This window comes from Petaurus breviceps, unplaced genomic scaffold (assembly GCF_028583685.1).
Source record: "Petaurus breviceps papuanus isolate PSGF00001 unplaced genomic scaffold, PetGlider_PUasm1.0 220, whole genome shotgun sequence".
NCBI classification, from domain to species: domain Eukaryota; kingdom Metazoa; phylum Chordata; class Mammalia; order Diprotodontia; family Petauridae; genus Petaurus; species Petaurus breviceps.
The window spans coordinates 20,904,795-20,915,433 of NW_027185876.1; the positions used below are offsets into that span (position 1 = coordinate 20,904,795).

Sequence of the window (10,639 nt, forward strand, 5' to 3'; positions counted from 1 at the left end):
GTCCACATCTGGACACACAAAGATGAATTCCTGTTTCAGCCAGCTTGAGGATGGAGATCCGAAAGGGAAGGAGTGAAGTTCCTAAAGGAAATGGGTTTGAGAGATTGGATTTATTCAGTCCTCCCCTGCCAAATCCTGTCATACCCTATGACTCCCCTCTCTCCACCTGAATGGCTTCAGACTAGCTATGGGATTCCCCTCCCCTAATTGTTGCTGGAAATAGAAATTGTTGCTAAATAACTATGTGATCGTGTATTTACCTGGGAGGAAGGAGATCATTCCTCTGATAAAGCTCTCAGGGATAAGGAAATTTTGGCAGGATGGCCAGGGAAAACTGAGTGGGTGGTGGTTCAAATTAGATCCCAAGATAGGTTATATGAAAGAGACTTATGACCTCTTAGCCAAGTAACTACAGATGACCCTGGTACAAGACAAAGAAATGCTGACTCTACCAGAAGTGTCCCTGCAGAGGCCATGATGTCCCTAGAGCTGCTCCCACTCATCACCTCCTTCCATCATGAGAAAAAATCCGTTACCACACCAGGACGTCCTCATCTAGCCTTGGTGCTGCTCTGGTTCATCATTACCACTTTGCTGTGTCATCACCCATCATATGGGTCAGACTGTGGGACTTGAAGACTTAGTCTTTCTGAAGGAGGAAGGAGAGGCTTAGGACTTCTGGTTTCTGTATTCCTCTGCTTTTTGGTTGCTTTTTTTTTTTCATTTGTTTGTTTGTCCTCCCACCACCACTTTTTTTTCTTCCCTTTGGTAACTTCCCATGCTGGGAGACTGGTCTTGTAAAAGGCTTGAGACTTAGCTCTTCCAGAGTGGAGAGAGAAGGCCTAAACTTCACATTTTAGTTAGTTTCATTTTAGTTTGCTTTTCCTCTTTCCCTCTTTTTCCCTCTCTTAGTACCACTCTTGAGAGCAGGCCTCCCTAAAGCTTTAAATGGTAGAAGGTCTTCTAGGAGATCATTAGGATTTTGCCACTAAGGGGTGGTACTTGAGGAGACCAGTGGTTTCCTGAACCAGTTTTCCTAACTGTAACATAACTCCCCCCCATACCAAACCTGACTGATCTCAACTTGCATGATACAGTTTCCTAGTCTGGGGGCGGAAAAGGTTCCAGCCATGTGTAGTTGGTGCCTCAAACTTGGGGGATGCCCAAGACCACACTCTGATGACCAAATGACCAGACTTATTTTCAGATAGAGACGAGGGCTATAGCCGAAGAAAACTAAGTGCCACCATATCCTTGTTGAATATTCTTGCTGTGTTAGAAAAAAAAAACAAAACTTCTTCTTTTGTTAAATGTTTTTAGCAACTTGAGAGTGTTTCATTTTGTCCCACTTTGAATCTGAATTAAGAGGATATTGGCTTTACACTTGAGCTTACAACACTTAATAAGTCCCAAATAATGGACTACTTGAAAACTAGACTAGAACGAACAGAAATCAATGACTCCATAAGACAAGAAAAAATATTAGAAGATCAAAATGTTGAAAAATAGGGTAAAAACAAGATATTTGCTATAAAAACAATTTTAAAATAATAAGGGTCTTTTAAAACATAGTAAATATCTGAGGCCAGATTTGAACTCAATCTTCCTGACTTCAGGTTTAAGGGCTTTATCTACTGTACCACCTAAGGCATGGACACTATATTTCAAGAAATTATAAACAAAAACTACCCAGATTTATTCAAACCAGAAGGCTAAGTGAAAACAGAAAGAATCCATGATTACTTCCTGAAAGATTTTTGCTTTTGGAAAAATCCTAGGAATATCATAGTCCAAACCCAGATCTTCCAGGTCAAAGAAAAAAAAAAACACCAAAAGCAGCCAGATAGGAATACTTCAAAAATGAAGGACAGAATCACAATCACAGAAGATTCCCACCTGACAGCTTCTATTCTGAATAAGAGATAATTTGGGAATACAATATTCATAAAGGCAAAAGTTACAGGCTTACAACTAAGAACAACTTACTCTGCAAAGCTAAGTGCCATCTTATAAGGGAAGAAACAAATGAACCTTTACAGTAGGATAGGGACTTTCTAGAATTCCTGATGAAAAGATAAATAGGAATTTACAAATTCAAACACAAAAATAAAGACAAACTGAGAGGTAATTTTATTTGAGCAGTTAGAAGGGTCTACACAAATGTACAGTGCTAACATTCTAATAGAGAAGAAACAGGTGTTCCTTCAGAAGTTTCATGTTTTCAAAGAGTACTGAAGAATTAAATACAACAAAGAGAGGACCTGGATGTTAGATTCATTCCATTCTCAGTATTTTAAGAGGAAAAAGACAAGGGTGGGTAAAAATTTTGTTATAAAAAAGGAGGAAGAAGGAGATGTAGCTTACTATTTCTCTTAAATGGTATGGAAATATGAAGGAAGGGGTAGGGAAATGGGCATCGGACGAACTTCGCTCTTATATAAACTCCAAAAAGGAAAGCTGAGCTCACACACACACACACATTCACACACACACTCAAATACACATGAAGAGTTTGTTGCTGGAATACACCAAACTGAACAAGAAAACGAGCAAGAATAACAATACTAGAGGTTGAGATAAAAGATTAAAATAATGGAGGTTAATAATCACAATCAAAACAAACTTTGGCCTTAAAAGACGGATCCTGAGTGGCATGATTAAAAGCAAAAACAGAGAGTACCACTGTATGTTTAACTCCTTAAAAAGAAAATCCATATTAGTCATGCTGTGAACAAAACAAAACAAAACAAACACAGACCAGGACAAAAAGACCCCCCCCCCAATAAAAAACAAACACAAACCTCAAGAAAAATAAAGTAAAAAAATAAGTATGCTTTGAACTACACCATTCTTCATCATGAGTCTTTTGGAATTGTCTTAGACCATTGTATTGCTGAGAATAGCTAAGTCATTCACAGTTGATCGTTGTACAATATTGCTGTTACTATGTATCATATTCTCCTAGTTCTGCTCACTTAACTTTGTATTAGTTCATGCAAGTCTTTCTGGGTTTTTCTGAAAGCATCATTTCTTATAGCACAATAGCATTCTATCATAATCATATACCTATGTGTAATAGTCTTCTCAGAGAATGGGGGAGAAGAGTTTATCTTCTCTACAGACCAAAGGAATGGCCTGGACCCACATTAACTTCAGGGATTTTAAGTTTTCATTCATCCCCCAAGGCAAGGAAAAATCATAAAGTCGGGGTTTTTTGGGGGGGAGCATTGGGGAACAAGGGTAGAAAAGAGGAATAAACTTAGAAAGGGAGAATTCTTCTCTTTCTCAAAAATGAGGCATTACATTAGTAATGTTATAAGTGGATGAATACTTACAAAAATATAAAATAACTAGATTAACAAAAGAAGTAGAACATTTAAGTAAGCCAATATCAAAGTAACTGAATAAATTGAGCAAGTAAAAAATGAATGTCCAATGAAAAAACTCCAGGACTAGACAGATTTACAAGTGAATTCTATCAAACATTCAAAGAACAATTAATTTCAGCAATAATAGGAAAAGAAACTCCTACGTCCAAACCTCCAAGAAAAATATGAATTGGTCTCAGGCCATGGAAGAACTCAAAAAGGATTTTGAATATCAAGTAAGAGAAATAGAGGAAAAATTGGGAAGAGAAATGAGAGTGATGCAAGAAAATCATGAAAAATGAGTCAACAGCTTGGTAAAGGAGACACAAAAAAATACTGAAGAAAATAACACCTTAAAAAACAGATTAGGTCAAATGGTAAAAGAGGTCCAAAAAGCCAATGAGTAAAAGAATGCCTTAAAAGGTAAAGTTGGCCAAATGGAAAAGGAGATCCAAAAGCTCTCTGAAGAAAATAATTTCTTGAAAATTAGAACAGAGCAAACAGAAACTAATGACTTTATGAGAAATCAAGAAACAATAAAACAAAACCAAAAGAATGAAAAAAAATAAAAGACAATGTGAAATATCTCCCTGAAAAACAACTGACCTGGAAAATAGACCCAGGAGAGATCATTTAAAAATTATTGGACTACCTGAAAGGCATGATAAAAAAAAAAGCCTAGATATCTTTCAAGAAATCATCAAGGAAAACTGTCCTGATATTGCAGAACCAAAGGGCAAAACAGAAATTAAAATAATCTACCAATCAGCTCCTGAAAGAGATCCCAAAATGAAAACTCTCAGGAATATCATAGCCAAATTCCAGAGTTCTCAGGTCAAGGAGAAAATATTGCAAGCAACCAGAAAGAAACAGTTCAAGTATTGTCAAGCCACAGTCAGGATAACAGAAGATTTAGCAGCTTCTACATGAAGGGATTAGAGGGCTTGGAATATGATATTATGGAGGATAAAGGAGATAGGATTGCAACCAAGAATCACCTATCCAGCCAGCATATATAAGTATAATCCTTTAGGAGAAAAAAAATGGATATTCAATGAGATAGAGGACTTTCAAGCATTCTTGATAAAAAGACCAGAGCTGAATAGAAAATCTGACTTTCAAATACAAAACTCAAGAGAAGCATAAAAAGGTTTACAGGAAAGGGAAATCATAAGGGGCTTAATAACGTTAAACCATTTACATTCCTACATGGGAAGATGATATTTGTAAGTCATAAGAACTTTCTCATTATTGGTAGTTAGAAGGACTATAGGTAGACAGAAGGTATAGGTGTGAGTTAAATATGAAGGGATGATATCTAAAAAATAAAATTAAAGGGTGAGAAAGGAATGTAGTGGGAGAAAGAGAAAGGGAGAGGTTGAATGGGGATAAGTTATCTCACATAAAAGAGGCAAGAAAAAGCTTTTACAGTGGAGGGGAAGAGGGGGGAAGTGAGGGGGAATGAATGAACCTTACTCTGACCAGAATTGGCTCAAAGAGTGAATAACATACACATTCAATTGGGTATAGAAATCTATCTTACCCTACAGGAAAGTAGGAGGGGAAGAGGATAAGAGAAGGGGGAGTGATAGAAGGGAGAGCAGATTGGGGGAGGGGGTAGTCAGAACCAAACACTTTGAGGAGGAGAAGAGTGAAAGGAGAGAGAGGGGCAGGGGAGTAGGATGGAGAGAAATACAGTTAGCAGTAGTAACTGTGAAAACATATTTGAAGTCTCTGATAAAGGTCTCATTTCTCAAATATATAAAGAACTGAGTCAAATTTGTAAAAATAAGAGACATACTCCAACTGATAAAAGATCAAAAGATATGATCAGTTTTCTGATGAAGTATTCAAAAGTATCTCTAGACATATGAAAAATGATCTAACTCACTACTAACAGGAGAAATGCAAATTAAAACGATTCTGAGGTACTATCTCATACCTATTAGATTGGCTAACAGGACAGAAAAAGTACATGACAAGTGTTGGAGGAGATATGGGGAAAATGAGACATTAATGCATTGTTGGTGGAGTTGTGAACTGATTTAATCATGTAGAGCAATTTGGAATTATGCCCACAGGGCTATAAGACCATGCATACCCTTTTTCACTTAGCAGTACCACTACTAGGTCTATATCCCAAAAAGGATAAAAATCAAAAAGGAAAGGGACCTATATGGACAAAAATATTTATAGCAGCTCTTTTCTCAGGCAAAGAATTAGAAATTGAGGGGCTGCCCATCAATTGGGGAATGGCTGAACAGTTTATGGTATGTGACTATGATGGAATACTAATTGTACTATAATAAATGATGAGCAGAATGCTCTCAGAAAAACCTGGGAAGACTTGCATGGGCTGATGCAAAGTGAAATGTACTGTGTACAAAGTAACAGCAATATTGTTAGATGGTCAGCTGTGAATGAGTTATTCTGAGCAATACAACGATCCAAGACAACTCTAAAGGACTTATGATGAAAAATGCTATCCATCCCCAGAGAAAGAGCTGATGGTGTCTGAAAACAGATTGAAGCATACTTTTTTTGTACTTTATTTTAGTTGATTTTTTGTCTATGTTTTCTTTCACAACATGACTATTATGGATATGTTTTGCATGACTACACATGTATAATTTATATGGAATTGCTTGCCTTCTCAATGAAGGGGGATGGAAAGGGAGGAAGGGAGAGAATTTGGAACTCAAAATTTTAAAAATGAATGTTAAAAATTGCTTTTACATGTAACTGGGGAAAATAAAAAAAAAATTGTATCCTTAGTGTCTAGCAGACAATAGGTACTTAATAAGTGCTTGCTGACCACAGTATGACTCAGAAAATAGCTCAACTTCACTTTTGCTTATTTTCCTCATTTGTAAAATGGAGGTAAGAGCAGAGCAGGGAGAAGCCAGACATGGCATCAAAAAGATTTGAGCTCAGGGAAGCTAGGTGGCACAGTGGGTAGAGCACAGGTCCTAGAATCAAGAGGTCCTGAGTTCAAATCAGACCTCAGACATTACTAGCTGTTTGACCCTGGGCAAGTCACTTGCCTCCAAAACAAACAAACAAACAAAACAGAGTTTAGCTCCAAATCTGCCTCTGACACTTACTTGTAATGTGACCCTATACATAAGTCACTTTCTCTGAGCTCCTGATTCTTCATCATCATAAAATGGGATTCAAAATACCTGTAATCCCCTACTGGGCCATTGGAGATTTAAATGATATTGTATGTAAACCACTCTGAAAAATTTTAAATGCTTGTACAATCTCCCTCACAGGGTTGTTATGAAGAAAATGCTTTGGAAACCATAAAGCCTTATGGAAACATGAATTAGGATTATTGTTACTGATAACAATAAGATCAATGTCTCCCTCATCTAATCTCCTGATGCTTTTATTCCTCTTATGCCCAAATCATAATTTGTACTGCATTTATTTGGGTGTCTTCTCACCCTTGCTTGATTTTAAGTCCTCTAGAAGAAGGGCTGTCTCAATTATCTTTGTACCCCCTTCAGGGGGGATATTTATTTAGTGAGAATAGTTGTACTCCACACATACGAAGGTTTTAATAATTTTTTCTTTTAAAAAGGAATGAATGAACAATGACGTGACCACACATATACACATTCTCTTTCAGCTTCTTACCGATCTTGACCCGGATATCCAGGCCTTCTTCAGACTCTTGATTCTCAAGCAGTCCATGGATTTCTAGACTGCATTTAACCACCACGGTGATAAAGTTCTTCAGCTGCTTTCTCTCAACCTTCCACAAGGCTAGCAATGCATCCCCTTTAAGTGCACAGAGTGGGACAGAGAAGGATTACGCTTTTGGTTTTCCCTAGAGACTTTTGCATTTGGGTATTTCTATAGGGAACCTCATTTGCATAAAACTCTTCAAATTCACTTTCTGTCTGTCCCTTGCTGCTCCTCTTTTTGGGAGCCCCTTTGTGAACAAACAACAACGATCCTATTTAGGGTGTAAGGATCTCTAAGAAGCTTTCTTCTCCCTCTTCCCCCCACCCCAGATCAGGAAGGCCAGTACCTGCAAACTTTAAGATGTCTCCTCCAAAAATCAGCACCTCTGAGAAAAGGAGAGGGGAAATCACATACTGATTTCTTTAAAAAACAAAAAACAAAAACATTATGAGACAAACCAAAAAACTCTTTCCTTTCATTGCCAAATGAAGGGAAAGGTACAGGAACATAGTGCAGGGAAGCAGGATAACAAGACAGAGAGCCAATTCACTTGAAACCATTCTTACTGTTTCCTTACAACTGTTTGCTAATACTTTATTGACCTCTTTTGAGTTATTGCTTTTATCAGCCAGGCAAACAGCAAATCTTTTATTAAGACAAACTACCTGTCAGGGATTGTGTTAGACACTGGAGATACAATTATGAAGAATGAAACAATAGCTAATTTCAATACTAAAAATGCATTCCTTTTGGAAATAATATTATGCTTTAGACCTTTCACCAATTCAAACCGGTCTTCCCCTCAATTAGTACAAATTAGAATATATTCCCAGATATAGGGACTCACTGTGTGATCTTGCTCCCCATTCCCCCCATCCCAAACCATAGCAACATAAACACCTATTCCCTAAATATATCCTAGTGATGCTCGCTAAAAGAAAATAGTAAGGGTCAATATGAAAGTGCCTAGCATGGCTCTCAGTTATAACCCCCAAATGCAGGAAGAGAAAGGAGGTAACAGGTTTTCAAGCCAAAGCCCAGCTCTATCACTTACTTTCCACTATGACGCTTATGTGACGATTGAGAATATCCACCAGCTGTTCAGCCCCCCGGTCCATGTACATGGCTGTACTGAACTTTTCAGTCATTGCCGTGAAACCTGGGGCACAGGTACAAGTAACTCATTTGGATTCTGGGAAGAGTCAGAAAGGAGCCAGGAGAAGAGGCCAAATTTGGGAAGCAGCAGGACTCAGCTTTTTTTTTTTTTAAATGGCTTGTGACAAGGAGAAAGCAATAATCCCTATTTACATGATTTTGGGTGGTTCCCCTAAGATCTCTTCTGTCCCCTTACCACGACCCTCCAGATATTTTTTCCTATATACTCAATGGTCCCTGAAATTACTTAATTAGGAGGCAAAGGCTTTTATTCTATAATTAGAGATGCAGACACCTTGACAGATCCACACTTCAGTGTAAATTAAAAATATGAAAGCCTTTCCTGGGAAGCAGATTTTGATAAGGCAAAGGCACTGGTGACCTGGAAGTAGAGAAAGGAGAAGGGAATTCCAGCAAGGGCATATAAGGGGCATACAAGAGAGGCTTCAGGCATGAAGTCAACTTTTCCACCTTTATAATTTTTTTAAAGGTGTTGAAGGAGAGGAAGAAAGTATCCTGATCAAAGTGGGTGCTTGCACTTATGCCTTACTTTTTACTTTGGAATAGTCACTATTATGAACCCGAAATGATAATATTTTTTAGTCCCTAGCCCCCCCCCACTCAGGTTAGCAGGTATATTACAATATGGGGTTGCCTCTTTCCACTGCTGTTAGTCTCTTTCATACTTGCCTGAAATATCCACAAACATGAGGACTCCATCGAAATATTCGGTGGAGGGACGCTCTGGGGTAAAATCTCCATAGACAATGAGGTCTGGCAAGTGAGCAGCTATTCTGACAATGGTCCGATCTGGTAATTTTCCAATATTCATCCCAGAGGAAAGCTTTCAGGTCTCTGTAGTCAGAGGGAAAAGTTTATAGATTGAGGTATTGTGAGAATGGAGGGGGTGTGAAAGAGCTACTGAATTTTAACTTACTTTCACTCCTTTTTTTAAAAAAAAAATTCCTTTCACCTTTCTTGTGTCTAGAATGATTATCATGGTACTAAATAGCAGATTGCAAGGTTCAATCCTCCAATAGGGGCCCCATTTACTTTAGACAGAAAAAGATTCCATTCTCACAGCAACAGACTACTTTTTAATCCTGAAAAGTTGCTGGTCAGTGCTACTAGTTAGGTAAGAGTAGTATCCTCTCCACTGAAGAAACAACTCAAAGTGCACCTTCTATGGAAGGTGGGCCACCTTCGTCACTTTTTTGCCTTGTAAATTGTACTTTCCTATGGATCTTTTTTTTCCTTTTATCCTGACAAATTCTTTTATTTTCCTCCTGTTTTGCTCCTTTATGTCTTAGTACATTTCCTTAATTTTTGTGAATCATTTTTCCCTTATGCCCCCCCCCCTGCCTTCCTGGCCTCATATTTTTGCAGGTTTATGCATGATGGTTTTATGAATATGTGTGTGTGTATGTGTGTGTGTGTGTGTGTGTGTGTGTGTGTGTGTGTGTGTGTGTGTGTGTGTACTGCAAATACAGTAGACCGGAGCAAAGAGACAATTCTGAGATTTGACCTTTTGGCCTAATCGCACAGAAGAAAAAACAGGCATTTTCATATAAATAAGTGAGTTCTAAGTAGGGGCTGCCAGAAGAGAAAGCTTGCAGCAAGAAGGAATTGGGGTGTTGCTGTAGCTGCTAGTCAGACTGTGAAGAGCTCCAGAGACTAGACAGGAGATGAAGGGCCAAGCTGAAAGATGACAACCAAGAGGTGGGGGGAAAGTCAGAGGACTGACAGAACAAAGGAAGTTCAGACATCTACAAGAGGGTGGTGGCAGTGAACAGTTCCAGGCCTGAAGTGAGGAAGCCTCATCTTCCTAAGTTCAAATCCTGTTTCAGACACTTACTAGCTATGTGACTCTGGGCAAGTCACTTAGCCCTGTTTTCCTTACTTTCCTCATCTGTAAAATGAGCTGGAGAAGGAAATGGCAAACCACTCCAGTGTCTTTACCAAGAAAACCCCAAATGGGGTCACGAAGAGTTGAACTCAATTTACAGTTGAATACCACTGAACAGCAATACAGTTAAATGTATAGGAAGGATATTTGTATAGAAATGAGTCAGTGAGGAAGACAGCTGTCCCTGGACTGGTCCCAGGACCTAGGATAGCAGTGCATGAGACAGAAGCTTGCAGTGAATTTTGCAGGTACTATCTATCATGTGGGCAAGTGGGAAGTAATGGCATTCACCTAAAGATGGAATACAACATTACATAAGGAGGCTGAGATGAATCCCTTCCCTGTTCTTTATAGGCATTTCAATAAAGCTATTCCATATTAAATCTTGATAGCACTGGTTGACTGCAGAAAAGCCAAATATTTCTAAGGGAAAGCTGAAAATGATTTGAGTTTTGATGACAAAACCCCCAGAGCAGTGTCACAAAAACCCAGAGAGATAGGATTCACCAGTGTCAAC

General features: G+C 38.4%; 1 protein-coding gene across 1 annotated transcript in view; it reads right to left on the reverse strand.

Annotated features, from left to right (window-relative positions):
• Nucleotides 1–9,264, reverse strand: part of ADCY10 (adenylate cyclase 10) — a 144,269-nt gene extending 135,005 nt beyond the window's left edge. Inside the window, exons 1-4 of the mRNA XM_069094515.1 lie at nucleotides 8,907–9,264; nucleotides 8,116–8,220; nucleotides 7,408–7,446; nucleotides 7,011–7,154 (exon numbers count right to left, since the gene is read on the reverse strand). Of these exons, the coding sequence (XP_068950616.1) occupies nucleotides 7,011–7,154; nucleotides 7,408–7,446; nucleotides 8,116–8,220; nucleotides 8,907–9,048 (430 nt within the window). The 5' untranslated portion in view covers nucleotides 9,049–9,264. The remainder of the gene's footprint in view (nucleotides 1–7,010; nucleotides 7,155–7,407; nucleotides 7,447–8,115; nucleotides 8,221–8,906) is intronic.
• Between the last annotated feature and the right edge of the window lie 1,375 nt (nucleotides 9,265–10,639).